This window comes from Hyalella azteca, unplaced genomic scaffold (assembly GCF_000764305.2).
Source record: "Hyalella azteca isolate HAZT.00-mixed unplaced genomic scaffold, Hazt_2.0.2 contig14235, whole genome shotgun sequence".
NCBI classification, from domain to species: Eukaryota; Metazoa; Arthropoda; class Malacostraca; order Amphipoda; family Hyalellidae; genus Hyalella; species Hyalella azteca.
In genome coordinates this window covers 19,086-40,004 of record NW_025944126.1, presented here as the reverse complement: position 1 = coordinate 40,004, position 20,919 = coordinate 19,086, and the positions used below count along the sequence as shown (strand labels likewise).

Sequence of the window (20,919 nt, the reverse complement as noted above, 5' to 3'; positions counted from 1 at the left end):
GTGCCATTTAGAGTTTTTGTGGCCATTCCCAACTATAAAAAGTAATTGGATAGTAAAAAAGTAATTTCCATCTTATTGGAAGAGGGACAAAGAAGGAGTTAAGCAAAGCTATTGTCCACATCACATGAGACGGCTTATATACACGCAAGTCTAGCTCGAGCTGATATGGCTTCTATATAGAGTTTGTGGTTCATTGATTTTTATTGCATTTAAAGTACGGTATCTTGTTAACCACACTTAAGTCCCTTTAACAATTCAGTAGCTCATGTAATTAAGAACAATGTCATTCGTTGTTTGAATCTTGTATATATCACATTTTTTTCGAGCCTATTCGAAAAATTTTCTATGACAACTTGAAGCCTCATGCGTAACATTCTATTCCAACCTGTAATCTTTTGTTATCATTGCTTTTCAGAATTGAATTAATTATCGATGCAGGAAAGGCAAAATAGGCGCTACGATAATTGATGCAAAATTATTACCAATGTAACGTTTGAAGCAGGAGCTTAAAAAGAACGAGGTTTCATATAGTTAAGTAAAGCAGGAGCTTAAAAAGAGCGAGGTTTCATATAGTTAAGTAAAGCAGGAGCTTAAAAAGAGCGAGGTTTCATATAGTTAAGTAACTGAAATATTATCCCCTTGAAAGTAACGTTTGAATGCATTCGGAAAAACTGTGTCATTGTTAACATAAAATAACAATATTAGTATTGGATTGCATTGTATTTATCGGTGGACTGATAACTGATGAACATGACGGCTGTGGACTTGGACCAGGAAGAGGACATAAACGTGGACTCGGACAGCAGGCCATGCAGTCCACCGCTACTCCAGAAACCCCGGATCAGTTTCAGCATTTCGGCTCTGCTCGGCGATGCTAAAAAATCCGTAAAATCAATTCGCGCGAAAACAAACAAAACAAAACCCAGGGAGGACCAAGCGTCTCACAAAGATTATAACCACTCAGACTATAATGATGATGGTCAATCATTACGATCCGAGGACGAGCACAGTGATGATGGTCATGGTCAGGACGATGATGATGGTCATGTGGACGAGGATGACTCATATGAGGAATATTATGAGGGGTTGAGAAGAGGGGAAATATCAGTACAACCCAGCAGCTATTTTCCCCACTTGAACCCCACGTTCACAAGTCTCGCAAGCACCTTACATGCTTCAGGGATGCCACTATCCTTCAATCCTCACACAGTCCTGAGGGTACCGGCACAGAGACCCCCTCTAGGATACCCTCAGCTGGGGCCCTTGGCAGTAGGGGCCCCATGGTTGCCCTCAGGTCTCCCTCTGTCACCGCTGGACCGAGGCACTGCGGTTCTCGCGCCGCATTTCCCTTCCCTTGAGAGGCTTGCAGGTCGGTTAATTTCACTTCTAATTTATACATCAGTAATTTTAATACATTAATTTTTATCCAAAACCTGATCATTAGTTTTCTAACAAATTGTTTATCAGTTTTAACGAGTAACTGCATATTATTTTTATTGACTAAATTATGTATCAGATTTAATTACATTACTGGTAATTATTTCTCTCGGGTTATCAGAACTCGGTATTTATTCATTTAATTAGTTTACATGTATCATTAACGATAATTTGATTTAAAATTGGATTCTATAACATATAATAATACTTTCATATTTTTATTTCATGTTTACTTTGAAAAAATGCAACAAAACCTTAAACCTACCTTAATTAACAAGCCTTCATCGTAATTCATGTCGCATTATTAATGTTGGACTACACATAGATCAATGAACTTTTGAACATACATGAAATTCTAGCATCAAATGTCCAGTCAAGGTAACACGAATATACAACTTATAGCTTAGCTAAATAACTAAATAACTTATTAATGTTAGAGACGTTGCATGATGTGGCAGTCTTCAGTGTTAGTGCTGCATTAATGCAGTTAACTGCACTGACCTACAGCCGTACGTTAATTACTCTCTAAACATGCATGTTTAGCACATGTGCTCACATCTGGCTTCATATAATTACTTTATAATCACCGAGCAATCAATCAACCACTTCCAACGAAATATACAAAATTCAACCACAAGTAAATGAATAAATTTTTATTGCATTATTCGCTGATGGTGATATACGTAGTATAAGATTATAATGCATTATGGAGGCAATTCTATGGAAAATTTTGTGTGCTAATCAGGTTGAAAAATTGTTTACAGCAGCAGCATTGCTGCAACACGCTTTGCTATTGCAAGTCTAATTATTCAGCATGAACTTAACCAGACTACATCCATATATGGAATGCTTATATCATATGGAATGCTTATATGGAATGCTTAAGTATGGAATGTTTCTATATTGGATGCTTACATAAAATTATATGGAATGCTTACATATGGAATCTTTTTATATGGAATGGTTCTATATATATGTAATACTTACATATATGGAAAGCTTCCATATGGAATACTTCCATATGAAATGCATGGATTTTATACTATGGACCTCATTTAATCACACTGCCAAATAGCAATAGCGATGGTTCATATTAAACATAATTTTTTGTACCTCTAAATTTTATTCGGAAGTGAAAGATTAATATTAAACCGTTAACGATTGACTGTTCATATAACTCGTTTGAAATAATAAATTATGCTGCTCAGTATGATATTCGACGGTATTATATCGCAAAATAGTATTTTTTCGTTGTGGTTGGAACATATACATGCTAAAATGCATATTATAGGACGGTGTGTGACGCGATCCAAATAATCGAAACCATTCATTTGATGTAAACTCAATACACAAGTTATTGTAGGTGCAAATGAAAACAAATGAGAAAATTAGGTAATAAGTCTACGTGCTATGATACCAGAATTTATGCAACAAAATTTTGAATGTAACTTTATGTATTGAGAACATCATTCATCAAGAAGCAAGAATTTAATCATTAAACATGAATTAATGAATGTATAACACTCAGATTGTTTCGTCAAGTGTAAATCAGATAATAACGAAACTTTTTATGCTACAAAGAAAAACGATGCAGCTTGGTTACGAAAGCAGCAGCATGAGCCTGCTTTCGTAACAGCAGTAAATGCAAGCATTAAAATTAAAATTATATAAATTGACATTAAAATGAGTAGACTTGAAACTACAAGAAAATTATCCGTATTGAAAGGCCAGCCCCAAAAAATCAGCAATATCATTGTACCGCAAATGAAGTCTTCTTCCGGAAACGTTATCAGGGAAAAATCTGTTATTGTGAAGTGAAGAATCTCCCTGTATAAGTCAGAATCGGTAACAGTATTCGGGCAACAGTATACGAGTACAGTGAACAGGAAAGAAGATATAGTTTTAACCTCAATCATACAGAATATGACGCCTATCTGACACAGGCATCACACAGTGTCCAACCAACACATCACACAGCGACGACCAACACATGCATCACACAGCCACCACCAACACACGCATCACACAATATTCACCATACACACCATACAGGCTCGCTGTATGACGGAGAGGGCAAACCAGCAGCCGACAGATGGAGGGCAAGATAACGACCTCATAATTGTGAGGCAGAGGCACTGCCACTCAGAGTAGAGGGTAGTTACGTCTCACTGCCACTCAACATAGAGGGTAGTTAATTACGCCTCGCTGCCACTAAAAGTGGAGGGTAGTTACGCCTCGCTGCCACTCAACATAGAGGGTATATAGTTACGCCTCGCTGCCTCTCAAAAAAGAGGGTAGTTACGCTACACAATCGCCGTCGCTACACAGCACACTATCCTCTAGTACTGCTGAAACACATTTTTCCGTGCCAAACAGGATCAAGGTGACCCATATACGAAGGGCATATAAAGTGCGTCGCCATCAATTAAGACACAATCTCATTCCGTCCTATGTATGGGAGACTGTTGCAAAGACTGTTGCAGAGACGGCATGCAGAGACTGTTGGATTAACTCTCGCCTATACATTCATTCACTCGAAGTGAATGCACATATTCGTTTATAATTTTTCAAAAAAGGAAAGATACGCGCGGGAGAAGAGATAAGCATCGAGAGAGACAAAAGAGATCATCAGACGTGAGAGGTTGGAAGGGAAGTTGTGCTAATTTTTCCCATCTCTAATTGTGAAGTCCGTTCATTTATGGATACTTGATACTATCCGATTGGCGTCCTGAATATTTAAAAATGATAATCGTCAACATCCACCTCATGCCAACTGGTTGGTGCAGTGATATAATGTTGCATTGAGCATAACATCGTTCTATTATCTCTTAATTTCTTTTGTTATATATCTGCAACCCGTCAGCAAGAGAATCCTGAAACCAGTAGGCCAAAGAATCAGTAATGCTAGAATTGAAAATACTACAGTTAACAATAGTACCAGCGAACAGTTTTCCAGCAGATAAGTTAGGAAAGGATTTCCTGGCATTCCCTGGATTTCAACCAGAGACGGCGTGGAGACGTAACATGTACGTCATTGAACGTTGGTACGTTATTCGTCGAAAGTTTTTTAGGAGTATAACGATCTTGTATTAGGGTTCAAAAGTACAATTCAGGTTAGCCGGTTTATTTATCTTTACCGAAAATGATCCGTGCAAATTAGAATGTGATTTTTGCCAAGTTCTTTTTCCATTAAAATATTAACTTCATATTCTTTCATTGTGCACCTTACATTACGAGCTTAATTGCAACGCACTGTACAGTAGACTTCCGATCGCAGTCAGTACATGTTAGTGGTTCCCCGTTATACAGCAGACAAAGTTATATTTTAGGATTGAAGAACATTGTAGCATTTTTAAAATAAATAATTACGTCGCCAGTGCTTCAAATTCTTGTCGATGTCATATAACATTCATCTGAAGTTTTAGTGATACGTGTGAATTAATATATCCTTTTTCCAGTAATAATTTATACAGGAAATTTTTAGCGATAATGATTCAAAGATTCTGTGAAAAAAAGAATATTTGTAAAGCCATTAATTTAATTTGCCCTCAATCTAATCACAATAATATCGGGTCTGCATGTATCAATTTTTCACCAGCATACATTTGAACTCAGGAATGTTCAAGTTATTATTTTCAATAAGTCATCTTAACTTTTTCGTTAGAAATCTTGCTAAAAAAATATTTCGCTGGGTAATCAAAATTCAACTGCAAACATTGGTCTACATATTCATCCTTGATTTTCATAACGTATTCATTCCTGTTGTTACTAGTATACTAGTAAATCTTCGTAAATGTATTCCTTCAATAAACAACTACTGTAATTTCATTTATGGTGCCTAAACGTGCGAAGCGTTTGGCAGGTAGGCAATTATCGACATAACGCTTATTACGGCCATATGTTGCTAGATTATACAGCACTTACGGCGCCTCGCTGTGGTTGGTCGAATAAAGTCTTGTCTCTGGCGACATTAGGCATCTTATTAATCACGGGCTTTGCAATGATTATTTCCGCTGATTGCAGTTGCCTGCTGTCACCAGACGAGACGAGCTGCATGCAGCGTCCTAAACTTGAATAAATCAATCTAATAGACTAATATTATAGACAGAGATAATTTTGAAGATAATTTACAGGGAGCTTTGCCATCTAGTGACTTTACTCGCAGTAATGACAGTTGTTGGACATATTCAACGTCGTACAAACATTTGTCTGTGCACGATAGCACGCGCCATGTAGCGTACACGTACGATGTACTGGTAATATGTGTCACTGACTAAAATGCGTTCGGCAGTTAAATACAACGCATGGACTACGATAATATCCTATATCCGCCGCTGCTCACTATAGTTTTATCTACAACTATCATTGGATTTTATGCGAGCAGGATATCTGGATGATAACCGTGCTTGATACCCGCGTATGACTCAACTGCCTTTTTCCTTTTAAACGTCGAAAAATATAAGATTTAATCTGATATGTGTACCGAACTACTGGACTATCAAAGTGGCTGCTTCAAATTTTAACTCAATAAGTACAGACATGTTCAAGTCGATTGATATGATATCGCCATCGCTTCTTTATATAAGTTACGGCCAAATGGAATGATACCTGAAAATTAAATTTATTGAAATAAATTCAATGTATTATTGATATTTTAATCCAATTTAGTTTAGTTAATGACCTTAACGTTAATGATGAACTTCCTCACTTGAGGGCAAAGTTATAGGATTTTGTGTTCCGTGAAAGAATGAAATTTATATTGTGTGAATCCCGTACCATAATAATTTTTTCTCGATGTTTCAGCATTTTTTGTGTAATATAAAATAGATCGTGCGTAACTGTTACTTCCGACTGAACATTTCAGGATTTATTAACAGTAATCTTAGCAAATCCCATCTAGGTTTGGTTGTCGATAAAAATACTAATTATTTTTTCATTGATTCATGATTGATTAATTCAAAAGCTTCCTTTGAGACATGGTATAATTCTCTGCTTTATTTATATTTTCTTTGTATATTTATAAATATAATATTATATGGTAAATATACGTTATTTCTTTGCTTCTTATTTTTACTTTGCTTACAAATTCAAGGTGAACTTGTGATTCAAACAGACTACTGATATAAGTAGTTATAATATTTATTAATGAATAAATATATTTCTCTGTGTTACAGGCGGGGCGCCGTTCCCCCTGACGCGTCGCATCGGCCACCCGTACCAGTCCCGCACGCCCCCCAAGCGCAAGAAGCCCCGAACCTCCTTCACCAGAGTCCAGGTACACCTCATACACATGGATTTTATCTAATAAACTTCTCTAGAGTAATAATAATAAATAATATCTACAATATATTTCTCTAATCATAATAAAAGCATAAGGTGTCCAGGTACCTTAGCTTCCAATTAATAGATTGATTTTCTTGTAGGTGTACTTTTGATCTACTCTAGTTCATAGCATGAAACTGACGTGTTAGTAAACTTAAACTTTCTTTGCCAACATACACCAGAGTAGATAAAGAAGTGACTCATGTAACCAATTTTATAATAATTCATAATATTTTACATTAATTTACTTTAACTTATTTCAACTTACTTGCAGGTTACTCTATTGGTCACTGTATCGTTAATAATTTATGATTAATGTCAGATCCTAAGGCGACAGAAACCAAGTGATCCCTTCACTGTTATCTTATTATTGGGAATGTTTTGATCAAAATAGGGAAATTTCTGCTTTTTTCGTTTTCTGGTCTTATACAGTATATATTTTGTAGTAGTTGCAGGCGGAAGCGGCACGTCGATTTCAGCAAACTGCATTCATGTGCGTGCTTTAGTTTCTGCGTAAGGCATTTTCAAATTTATACAGAATGAACATATTTTACAAACATCTCTTGAAGAAAAATTATTTGTATAACTTATTATTTGCGTCTAAACTGGACAACAATAGGTCATACGGCGCGCATGATGGCATGCACCTTCAATAAAAGAAATAGGTGATGGGATAGCTGGGAATACATTTTGAAGCAATTTTATTGGCCTCTAAAGTTTTTTAATCCATTTTTCTTATTTGACACTCCTGAACAATTTAAATCGTCTTTTTTTGCTTCATTTAAAATATATCTTCTCCACTAATTTGCGAGCTATAACATTGAGAGAAGAATATCCACAGGATACGCAAAATCTAATTTCATTATATAAGTGATTTAAAAAACGATATCAATGCCTCTGATGACATCGAATTTCGAACTTTGAATTTGAAATTGCAATAGTTTTAATTTCACTTAAAATTAAGCCTGCATGTGTGAGTAATCAGGTGCCATTTCTCGGAGCCGATATTCTATTAAAAAATTTAAAATTTGATTAGACATTCCCGTTTTCGGACCTATAAAGCGAAGTCATGGCTAACTAAATGTCATACAACTGGAATTCCGTTATTACACATCGGACAAATAACCGTGCAGCGAGGTAATATTTTGATCCAATGAGCAAAATTGTTGGTCGAGCTGAGGGGCTATACAGAGCACGGTGGATGAATTTGTACCCAGATGTATAAACATCGGATTTACTCAGAGGATGTATGAATATGATCGTTGATGCTTTAAACAAGCCTTTAATGTTGCGAAATTCAACAATTTATGAACAGATTGACTACTACAACTTCAGTCAATTTCCAAGAAATTTTGGCGAAATTTTTCTCCCTACCGATATGATATATATGGCTTAATTAAAAAGTAACCTTTTTAATTGTATATTGCCAGGTCAACGAGCTGGTGAAGCGCTTCAACAAACATTGTTCTTGTATATCACCAGGTCAACGAGCTGGAGAAGCGCTTCAACAAACAGAAATATTTGGCCAGCAGCGAGAGAGCGACTCTGGCCAAGCAACTCAAGATGACGGACGCGCAGGTCAAGACTTGGTTCCAGAACAGACGGACTAAGTGGAGGTCAGAGCTGTGTTGCCGCATCGATCTTTTTCTTATTTTGTCCCGTGTTTTATTCTATTTTATTCCTTCCTCATAACCACACACAGACTTTAATATTTCTCTTTCAGTTGTAGATATGTATTTCTTTCGATTAACCATCTGCTAATGTTATTCGATTCTGTTCTATTTCAATTAACTAAATTACCTTTGTTTATAATTTATTATTCATTTTAGTAATACATCACTGGTTTATTCTTTCTCTATTTTATTCACCATTCACACTGTTATTCAATGCTTACTGTCCAGTAAAATTTCAACATTCATTAAAATAAATTTTTACACGTTGTCAGATGAGGACTACCTATTCGAATTCTAAATAAGTGCTAGTATACCCATATCAGTGAACGCCCAGAGAATTCATAATTTTATCTCCTAAATTCATGAAATTTACATTTCAATATTGTTAGAATGCTATTTTTTACCGAGCAGTAATGGAATTTGTATGATTTACGCTCCACAAGACTTGGAATCATGTTTGTTTGTAGCCTTAAATTTAAATGAACCAGAATATTTTTTTATCAAAATACAGTCGGTTCGCTCCGAGCGTAAACTTCTCTCTTTCTCGGCCAGTAGTCTCGGTTTGTTTATTGCGTTTAGAAGTGCACATTTCGTCCGCTGGTGGCGTCGCGGCGCTTGACGGCGCACGTACGCGCATACATACAAGTTTGCGGTCCTCGCCATCGTACGTTGTTGTTACCAGAGCAGCAACTGAACATCGTACGTTGTTGTTACCAGCGCAGGGCCATCGCTCTGTCTCACTTCCGACAAATTGCCAAAAGTTTTCGCTGCAAACGTGCTTGATGTTGCGGACGCTGCGCGTGAACATTCTTCGGATCGCTTCCAATTGCCGTTTTGTTGGTTTACTTGGGCGCAGAAATATTCAGCGTAATGAATTATTTCTTATGACAAAATAAATCAAGTAGTGAATTATTTACATTTTTTGTAGCTATACGCAGCGAAACGCGCGGCCTCGAAAAAATGTTCATACTAGAAAATTGGATTGAAAATATGTTATTTTTTCAATGGTCTCTTAATGAATTTCCACCCAAATTACAGGGTGTCAAGATCTCAATACTCCGAAAAATGCTCACTTTGAACTAGTGAAACATGCTAATTTCAAATTCATGCGCACTATACGGATATAAATTTATTACAAGGTCAAGGCCTAAATGCACTGCAATTTTGCAGTCAGTAAGTAAGTTTCTGTTGCAACAACTATCGAATTTCTATTGCAGCTACAGCATCATTTATGCTCCAATCAATTTCACAGCATTTTTGTTGTAACCATCGCAGAATTTCTGTTGAAACCATTGCAACATTTCTGTTGGAACCATAGTAGCATTTTGGTTACAATCATAGCAGCATTTCTGCAGCAACCATCGCAGCATTTCTGCAGCAACCATCGCAGCATTTCTGCAGCAACCATCATACCATCACAGCATTTCTGCAGCAACCATCACAGCATTTCTGCAGCAACCATCACAGCATTTCAGTTGTAACTATTAGTTCAGTAGTAACGCTGTTCCAGTTCATCAGCGAGCTCAGAGTATCGATGGCAGGCTTAACGGCCCATGCATGGCGGGTCGATGGAAGTTAAAGATTGACGAGCCACGGCAGCAGTTGGGCGACAAGGCACATTACCGCGTCCATGATGGTTAGTGGCACTTGTTATGCTTTCATAGTGAGAGGTAGAAAGGCCTCGTTGTAGAGCAGCGTGCGCTAATGTGCAGGTCGGTGTTCGCTAAGAGGAACTCATTAGCAAAGTCGCTACGGGGAGAGGGGGCGTTGAGCATGCAAATTTGTCGTACTACACGCTAGGTGATGAAGGCTTTTTTGAGTACAATTTCTTTTTAAATGAGTCTCCCTGTAAAAGTTGAAATATCGAGCAGCATGGATAATTGGTTAACTTTAGCGGAAATTAATGTTTTAATGGTTGTTCAGGATCATTAATGAAAAGTATACAGCAATTCTCATGGTGATGTGGTACGCTAAATTTAAAAAGAGTGTAAAGTGAATATTCATAGAACATGAAGTTGTAATAATGTGTATCCGACCAAACACATATCAGTGATTAAAAATTCACGTCACGCAAAGCAAACTTAAGAGCCGTGCAGAATATTCATGAATTCAATTCATTCATAAAAAGGATGCATAAAGGCATAAGTCACGCCGCGGGTAACGTTTTTATAGTGAAATACTGAACAGTGAGGTATCAAAAACAGGGTTTTGATAATTATACTGTGTATGCATAAGCTATCTCTGCATTTTTAATATCTTTTCATAGCTTACCAATATTATAACGTCATAGACGCATAATTAAGAACACGATGACAGCAAGATTAACAATAACTAATATTGAAGAATCACTTCAAAATTCACACAGAAAAAAATCATGCACTGAAAAACGGATGGCAGGAGTTATAAAAATATTCACGACAGAGCTTATGCATGCACAAAACTATACATATTTATTTAACCTGTTGCGTTGTTGACCTTGCGCTAGAAGGTTTTCTCGAACAGCTGCTAATTACTGAAGTTATTATATACACTTGGCCTAGACTCATCGATCATATTACGTGACAAAAATTGGACAAGATTAAAAATTTTTTATTCATGTTTGGAACAAAATAATGAGTTTGCTAACAAACTAGAATAACGGCGTAAAGAGGCAGGTGACGTCATTTATGAACAATATTAAAAATTACAAATTTCAACAGTTGATTGATTGAACAGTTTAAAAATTGATGGAATTATTTATGTTAGAAAAGAAGCATCACTTTTGATTTAAAAATACATTCACACAATAGACAACACGGTACAAAATCTGCTACGAAACAAAAAATACTATAAGCTCGTTTTTCATCGATGATCATGAGCTATTGTACGACTGAAATTTATGACAAAAATTAATAGTTTTTAACAAAAATTGCAAGGTTGGCCGCAGTAATCTTTGTAAAAACGTTCTCGGATTACCAATGTAAATATGGAATTTCGTCAATATAATAATGAATGAAATGTCAGAAAAATTAGCTTTATTTATACATGAAACGTTCCGGAGAATAACCCTATCATCAGTTTAGCTGCACTTTAATTATCATGAGTTCCGGCTCCAAAAGATTTTAGACGAATATAGAAATAAGGAAAAAAACGTCGTGAATTTGAGGTGCGCAAAAAAACCGTCAATTAGTCATTTAGATCGGATACGAGCTGAAGCCACCATGTAAAAATGTTCAGTGTTGGATTTTATCAAAATTTAAAAATAATCAAATATTATACATCGAAATAAAAGCAAAAAGTTTTAAATCTCAACCGGTCATCGGGACAGCGCGTAGTGCTGCTTAAATGCGTGCCGCTGAATGGGGTAGATACTCAAGTAAAATACATCACGATATGTCCTGCCTTGATGATCTTTTACTCTAGTACAGAATTTACGTGAGCCTGTGCACAACTTTCTTTATCAACTAAAGAAAAAGGAATGTGGTCTGAAAAAGTTGCTTTATAACGGAATAAACCAATCTTAAAACTACTTAGGAATTAAGCATGCATGGTTGGCATTTGGAAAGTATTTCATGGTTAAGATAATAATTCTTTACTGATTATTCCAGATGTCGGGCCAAAGTATGGTTGCGAATAATGATTAACTTCAAAACTATAAATATTTGGAATTTATCAATTTCAATATAACTTTGGCATCCATTTTTAAACTTAAGTAGGTACCAGCAGCAAAAGCACCGAAGTAGGTACATCAATTCGCTTGTGGTGCAATTAAGGACCGGCCGTTCCCCAAAAAGAATGTATTAAAATATGATATATTTCCCGGGTTTAATTTAGGGCTGATATAATTTTGTAACATTTGCCGCAATAAATAATTTTATTTGAATAGGTATTCATTAGGGCTCTAATATTGAAATTTAAATTAAGTAATAATTTACATCCATTTGTCGTACGGAGGCTCATAAGCACAATATTCTTTCGCCGCCAAATTAAATTTTAAAATTCAAAGAGCACATTGATTTTTGGACATGAATTAAAACTTAATTGCATGAAGTATTTGACTGAAACCATTACATTTTTGGTTATTAAGGAACTTTAATGAACGGTCACTCATGGAAAGATTGCAATTCTGAACGTTTGAACGACGTACCAAGCAGCCAAAAATTATATATCACTCGAAATTTTATTACTTTAATATCAAATGATCGTATTTACGAATAAACATTATTAAAAATTGAATGATAGGTGAGCTTGATTCTTGACCGTTGCGAGGAATAACAAAATGGTCCAATTAAACGTCTAGAAGAACATTTTCCCAATAAACAAGTTATCAACTCGTATGTTGCAGATTTCAACCCACAAATTTTCTCTCATTATGCTAACTGAATTTTTAGGAATAGTAACATTGTTTGGAAAATTTATACGTTCATTGCTTCAACTTGTGATAAAAGTTAACGTCTTTTGCAGCGCATGATTGTTTGTTCCAAAAAATCGAATACAAATTAATGATCGGTACTTTATTTGATTTGATTTTTTACCTGTAAAAATATGTATTTTAAAAAGTCTACGGGAACAATCCGTCTTCTTCAGTTTTTGGCTCGCCTCCGGGTCGGTGTAGGACAACGTAAGACAGGAATAAACAAGGCCGCAGCATGTGCGTCAACACGAATTCTTGATGACGTGTGAATATTTTCACGCCGAACTGGAGGTAAAATTCGTTCAACAAGCCGACAAGTTCATGTTCTTGGACAGCAAACATTGCTGGCTGCGTGGAAAGTGAATCACAACGAGAAGGAATACTATAGCTTTAGTGTAGCCAAAATTTATGTAATACATTTATGCCAAAAACTGAGATAACGCATTTGTGCTATGCGTTTGTATTCATTAATCCTACTTCAACTCTAATAAGTATGCAGAACTGACTGGAAAAAATTCATGAATATGCGTAAGATAAAAACATAAATGCGTTACAGTTATAAAAAATAAAAAAGGTCGAACATATTAAAAAAATATCTTTTTCTGTTTCAAAATTTCCGCACAATTTCCAGCTAACTTTTCAAATACACGATTTTTGAATAAAACATTTTTGTTGAATTATTACTTGTCAAATAAGAGGGAATATTTTTCTTTCTCCTATAGACGCCAGGACGCAGAGGAGCGTGAGACTGATCGTCAGGGCCAAAATCGTCTCCTGCTGGGAAGTGCCCTACCGCCTTCTGGTGCAGGCTCTACCCCCAACGGTAGCGGATCTTTGGGATCTGCTTCGCCTCCTGCCACCTCCCTTGGAGTTGGTAGACCTGGTTCTCCTTTAGACGGCCTAAAGGTATCGCCTTCACACATTCAACTGCAGCATCAGCAGCAGCTGCAAAACCAGCAGCTGCATCAACTACAGCAACATCTGTCGCACTTGCCACCAACTATTTACAGTAACGACCAGCGTAGGTCGCCCAGTCCAGCACAGCCCATGACTCCGCCTTAAGAGGATCTTCAACTTAGCATTTTTGGTTGTTATCGAGTCCTGGATTTGAATATCAACAGGTTATCATGAGTGCAAGCTGTGGCTGATAATTAGCTGTGGCCATACAACTGGAATTATTTGCCGACCGTGATTTTTTCTTCTGCCAGGTTTCAACAGCTGGTGATGGATCTTGAAACATGAACAAACCATATCAACAATGTTACAGATTATAGAAGCATTTGGAATTTTTTTTTGAATAAGTGAATAAAATTCTGATCCCTCTCGGTAATTAGGCAATAATAGATTTGACTTTTGAAACATATGGTGTTTTTGAAAACAAAATATTTAGTGTATTTGAATTTTTCGTGACACTCCTGCCAGTCGCTCACTTGCATCCAAGTCTCCTATTTTGTCCGAACTTTTGAAAGTTCATTTAAAATGTAAAGGAATCTAACCTCAAGTAAACGTCGGTAATACTCTTCAATCCCGTTCATCTTCTAAAAATCACTTACATAACGATTTTTCTGAAAAAAATCATCATGCAGTCATGTTATGAAAGCGGAGAAGCCGATGATTAAATTCAGGGTTACAGGCGAAACTCGACGCATTGGAACGCGAGCCAGAACAAAGCAGCATATCATGTTTACGCTCACGAGTAAAATCTGTAGGATTTCTTTAGTTTTTGTAAAAAAATTGGTATAATATTATTAGATGAAATTCCAGAAGAATTGAAAAATGATTCGGTAGTTAAATAATGCATTTTTATTTGACAAATAAAACGCAAAGTGTTATTTTGGAATCAATAATTTTACAGCGATTTTAATGTCTTCATGAGATTTATACTCTGACTGTTGCTTGAATCTGTACAAATTGTATAGAATGTTAGTTGAAGCATAATAATCCTACCTTAAAAGTGTTATATCCTATTTTGTAATGAATCCTCAAAAAATTGAGGTCTCATCCCTTATCCCTATATAAACCCAGCATAGATAATAATAATAATTCTATCGTAAGTTTTAGCGAAAAAATTCACAACATTCTTCATGAAGAGTATTTTCATTTTTAAATCAATGCAGAGTTGACTTTTATTGAGAAAGCAATAAATTCTTTTAAGGAATGAAAATTCTTGAGTCAATGTGTAATAGATACAATTCGAAGAATTTTCATGACAGGAAATCTGTAGATTTCAAAATTAAGGAAATGCGAATGTTAGGATTAAGTATTTTTTATCCAAACTTTTGGAAAATGGTTTTGAGTATAAGGATCTCTATCAATGCTAAAAAAATATAACTCAGTACTCACTGCAGTGAGTGACAAAGAGCGCATTTTCTCGTCGACGAAAACTTGAGGTCACGGACGGACGGACGGACAGACAGACAGACAGACTGACGGACATGGCGAGCACAATAGTGCATTTTTTCCATAAATGAGAAAATGCGCTAAAAATCCAGTATAATTCTTGCCATACAGGAGTGAATATTATTTATTTGAAACATAGAGGAACCGACAAAATTATCATGATAGTTTGGATCGAGTATCTATATTTTCAGACCACCATGAAATTTTCTAAAAATTTCCAAATATTTTCCATGGAATTCTAGCTAGGATTATGTTCAGCCTGGTGCCTCGCGTGCTAGGCGATGTTCCCGGCACATAATTATGTACTAAAAATTTAAAAGCAAAATAATGCCAAGGAAATTCGTCATATCTTTTTAAAATTGCCGATTAAGTTTTCGGTGAAGATGAGTGAATTTACTTGGTGTTCTATTTGTTTTTACATTTTGTCTAACATGTTATTTAAGCCGACTAACGGTATAATTATGCACATGCGACGAGCAATCTCCCCTGGAAACATTTCAGTTCCAAAATATCCTAATATCGTTTCCTCATTATAAGGTTATTTCACCGATGAATGGAAGAGTCCAGCGACTGTTTATTTTCGTGATTTTACGTATTCTTAAAAACCGATTATTTGATTTAAAATATCCGTTGCTGCAGCGAAATTTCAGTTTTTAAATTCAAAGAAATGCGTTACTGAAATTTATTGAGAATATTATTCCTAAATAGATGTTTGATTAAAAAGAATGCCGTTTGTGTTCAAAACTTGTGGGTCAATAATGAAGTTGAGATCAAGTGTTGTATGATGACAAAAATCTTGTTATTAATATTTGAATCTTTTGGTCGAATATAATAAGAAATTATTCAAGTAGGTAACTAAAATAACAAAATTGAAAACATTCCGAAATGTGGAAGTAATTTTTTTAAATGAGTGAAATTACATGTATGTCCATACATAGCCTATTATCATTCTAAATTTAAACTACTTGAAAACATTGATAACCGAACGTAATTTCAAGTGTATCACAAGAAATGCAATATTACTGCATAATTAATAAACAACTTTGTAGCGTCATTTATTACGTAATACCTAACAAAAGAGTCTGCAGCATGAGTAGCTGCAGCATGAGCAGCTGCAGGATGGCAGTGTCGCAAGTTATCAGGTTTTCAAGAGGCAGCTTCATCGGCCTTATTGGCTTCAATTGGGACTTTGGCCGCAGCGAAACTTGCTTAAATCTGCCGCGCTGGGACTGATCGAGTCAAGTCGCGCGCTGACGGCTCGCCTGACTTTTACAGCCCGATGCGATTACTGCAGCGGGTGCCGGCAACTGCTTCACTTGTTCACTCGGAGAAATGTAGGAGACTTTGTCCGAATAACGATGCAGTTTACAGCGCGATGCGATTACTGCAGCGGGTGCCGGCAACTGCTTCACTTATTCACTCGGAGAAATGTATGAGACTTCGTCCGAATAGCGATGCAGTTTGTGCCCTTGTGTGGGTCATCCTGACCCAGTTTGTGTTAGTAAAAATCCGCTCTCTGATCGTGATGTGGGTGAGAAAGTGCGATACTATTTGGTCAATATGACCCCTTAATTCTTTTCGTTGTTGAAGAAAAGCGACTATATGTCAACGGAGTTGAAATCTTTTCAATAGACAAAGAGTTAAATCATATTTTTTCAGATTAAAGAGGCCATTATAAGTTGAGTCTTGTGTTGGTTTAATTGCTATGTTCAAATGTCAGGAAAATGTAACATTGAAATGTTTCTACGTATTTCGGATAAATAACACAGAGGATTAATAAGGAAAAGCTGTGGTGCTCTTCAATCATGGGTCATAGAATTTTAATCCTCATATTAGGTGCAAATAAATTGATATTTCGATAGATTTTAGTTCAGAAATTCCCCAGCATTATAGATCGGCCAAAAGATTGGTCACAAAAGAGACGCACATAAAAATTAAAGCAGCAGTTGATGTATGTAACTAAAATATTATATACGCATGGAAATATTGGCAAAATTTTCGAAGAAAAGTCGAGTTTAAAGACTTGATTGATTATTTTTAGACCGTATTTTCAACTTGTTGTTTGTAAATATTTAGCGAGTATTTCTTTGGTTTTAATTCAAGCGCAGCTTTGTTATTGTTTTAATCTAACACTATTACTATGGAAATGAAAATAAATATCGTCAGCTGATTCGGAATTTTATTATTCAGTCCGATTTACGGGATGAAAGGTCAATAACGCAAAGTTAACATTTATTTAATCATTCGTCTGTTTAATCAAGGTATATTATTAATAATGGTAAGTTATAATTGAAAAAAAAACATTTTAAACATGGAATATTGAAACAAATAGCACACATCGAATGTAAAATTGTATTTAATATTCAACAAAGATAAATTTACTTCAATTTTAATTACCTGAACTCACGATGAACCCCACTTGAATAAACGGATTTACCGGACAGTCGGGGGCTTGAAAAACACTTATATGCATTTATGTATTAATATGCAAGTTATGCGGCTTTCAATATGCATATCCCTATTGCGCATATTAACAAATAAGTGTTTGTATGCTAGTTCCGTGCGATTATTAAAAGGAAATTTTTGCAGGTAATGGCTCAGGCATGTGTCGTTATGAACGCAGGAGAGAACACTGCCCTTGTGTAGTAATTATCGCGCATTCAAGGTCATAGAATTTTAAACGTAGAGTTGAAATTTATTAATGATAGAAAACGTCGCGTTGAATTTAACATGGACATATGTATAAGCTTGCGAGGATATAGGATTTTCATCAGACAGATGCTGCTCAGTATTTAGGCAGGTACAACAGGCGTGCGATCCCTAGTGACTCTGACGCCTAGGCCTGCAGAATATTTAGGCAGCATTTGTATAGGTAGCGCCCGGCATTTGTCGGGCGCTGTACTGTGCATAGATCATCGCAAAACTGCCGCCCCGTGAGACGTGGCGTCGTGTTCCAGAAGTTTTAATGCAAGCTAAAGGAGCTACAGTTGACCTGGCTCAGAAAATCAGGCGCCTGGGATGCTCGCTAAATTGTTGCGTGATGGAGCAGCTCCGAGTTTTAGGACTTCATGCGTGTTTGGCGGAGATGTAAGTTTAGAGGGCGAAATTATTATGGGAAGTAAAATGACAATTGGAAGGACAACAGGGTTTCAAATGCAGGGCATTTGTTCTCAAACAAGCGGCGTGTTTGGCGGAAATGTAAGTTGAAAGGCGAAATTATCATAGGGAAAAAAACTGACGTTTGGAAGGGCTAGAAATAAAGGAGATTCAGTCTTCATAGCTAAATAGCATCCACAATTCACAATAATAAAAGAATGAAAGAAATATCCTTTAATGAACTTACTTAGATACACTGTTAGAAAAAAAACGGTGAAAAAAACGGTCCCACTGGCGTTCTAGTGGCCGGTCGCCCCGTGAAAATAAACTGTTTCGCCGTTTTTATCAGATGTTTTGCGGATTTCTAGTGTTAAAATAGAATAAAAACGGCAACACGGTGTTTCTTTTCACGTGTCGATCGGCCACTGAAACGCCGCGCGGTAATACCGTTAACGGTAGTTTTTCTAACAGTGTATGTTAGTTGTTACATTGTATACTAAAATGAAACCTTGCTTTGTTACATGCCGTAAGTTATGATCCATAAATCACCATCCATCAAACACACAAGTTGCTGATCAGGACCCATTGACATCATGCGAGCATAACTCTCGCACGTCAACCTTTCAAATGCAAAATTAACGTTCTGTAATGCCGATAACGAACGATTTGCAAATCACCAGGTTAGCGTACAACACTCGACCCCCCCCCCTCCCCACTCCTGAATGCTTCCAGTCATAAATTCATGCATTTACCACTAAATTTTATGCAGTGGTAGTTAATACAGGCCACAATACGACTCATGACACGGTAATGTTTGAGTGCGTGCATAATATAACATGACAGCGGCGAGAGGTCACCTGGCTGCTCACATGCATAGTTCATTTAGACAAATAATCAGGTCATTTCGTCCAAATTATGACAATTTTTCACCCACATGCAGCACGAGTATAGCGCGGACGTAGTACTGAAACGACCTTATGCCGAGTGAAATTGGATCAGAATTACCCACACAAAAGCAAAAAGTGTATCGTTATTTGGACAAGTTCTCACACATTTCTCTGAGTGTATCCTCGTGTATCTCGTTGGTCGGGCAGGTCAGTTTTAAACTAGGATTTTAAGAGCGCTTGCATATTTGATGTCGCGCCGTGCGATTGAAAACTCTGTTCTGACGGACGCGAGTGACGCTACGATCGAGTATAGGACGAATTATAACTGAGTCCCAGGAGAGGATCAATACAGATCCTGTTGAAAATTTTGTCATGCTTAACAGGGGCGGTTGAATGGCTGGACATGGAATCCTGCAGGATATTTAATATCAATATAGGATGACAGAATTTTGTTCTTTAAAACAGGTTTGATGAAGACCAGAGAATTAGTTCGGTAATCTGATTTTCGATCAAATAACGCAAAGGAAGGATATTTAGTATATGAACCTCACTTAATGTACTCAGGATGAAATTGGAATGTAGTAATAACTTCCAAGCAATAATTATTTTAATATTAAAGCATTTAAGCTATCAATATTTAAATGGTTGAAACAAGATTCAAATCGAGAGCAAAAATTTAGAAAATGCTTCCAAATTTGATGTGCTCTCATGGAAATTATGTGTCATTCCGACTCATTTTGGCGTAAAAACTTAGAAGAACGCCATCAAACTAAAAAAGTCTCGATGAATCATTTCTGTAACACAACTCTCCAGGGATTTTCAATTTTTTCTAATATGACTCAAGCGTGACACAGCCAAGCAGGTCCTTGATGAAAATTACTCAGAAAGAGTCAATAAAAATACATCGATTCATGGATGAGGTCGATTTACTAATCATTTTCCACTGAGAACTGGTCGTAGTCATGATAATAAACGTGCAATGAAAGGTAAAAGTAATTGTTACAAAAAGCAAAATATATTAGGAAAAGTGAGGAAATATCCAGTTAGTTTACGGTGAAAAAAAAAATGTTAAAGAAATTGTATGGAAAAATGTGAAAGAATTTGTAACAACCATAAGTTCACTGCTTTGCTGCCGCAACAAAATAAAAAAATATTCAAGCCAAACTAGTTGAAGATCCGGCGATGTACTCTGATAAATCAAATAGCAAACGCGCCTTCATCAAACATCAAGCACTGAAATATCAAATTAAGCATCGAACACTGCAGCGCGGCCACATCAAACGCAGCAAATAACAACAGCAGAGGACGCGTCAGGCCAGCGATGAACTCCTGGAGTGATTGTCAGCATTATTGATGAGCCTTGATGTTCTGTGACCAGTCTGCCTCTGACCAACCTGTCTCTCACCAGAATGCCTCTGGCCAGCCTGTCTCTCACCAAGCTGCCTCTGACCAACCTGCCTGAAAAACCTGCTCCTGACCAGCCAGAGGCAGGCTGGTCAGATGATGGTTGGTCAGAGGTTGGCTGATCACAGGAAGGCTGGTTAGAGGTGGTTTGGTCAGAGGCAGGCTTGTCAGGGTGAGGCTGGTCGAGGATAGGTTGGTCAGGGGTAGGTTGCTCAGGGGCAGGTTGGTCAGGGGCAGGTTGGTCAGGGCAGGTTGGTCAGGGGCAGGTTGGTCAGAGGCAGGTATGTCAGGGGCCGGTTGGTCAGGA

General features: G+C 36.8%; 1 protein-coding gene across 2 annotated transcripts; it reads left to right on the top strand.

Moving 5' to 3' along the window:
* Nucleotides 1–414: 414 nt before the first annotated feature.
* LOC108669247 (transcription factor LBX1) lies at nucleotides 415–14,584 on the top strand. 2 transcript variants are annotated; one of them, XM_047883993.1, is made up of 5 exons: nucleotides 415–520; nucleotides 563–1,369; nucleotides 6,612–6,712; nucleotides 8,242–8,375; nucleotides 13,548–14,584. In XM_047883993.1, exons 2-5 carry the CDS (start codon nucleotides 745–747, stop codon nucleotides 13,885–13,887), a joined length of 1,200 nt encoding a protein of 399 aa, XP_047739949.1. In that variant the 5' UTR covers nucleotides 415–520; nucleotides 563–744; the 3' UTR covers nucleotides 13,888–14,584. The 2 variants fall into 2 exon arrangements, with proteins under 2 accessions (XP_047739949.1, XP_018012041.2); XM_018156552.2 differs by having other exon boundaries at nucleotides 415–1,369.
* Nucleotides 14,585–20,919: the final 6,335 nt, after the last annotated feature.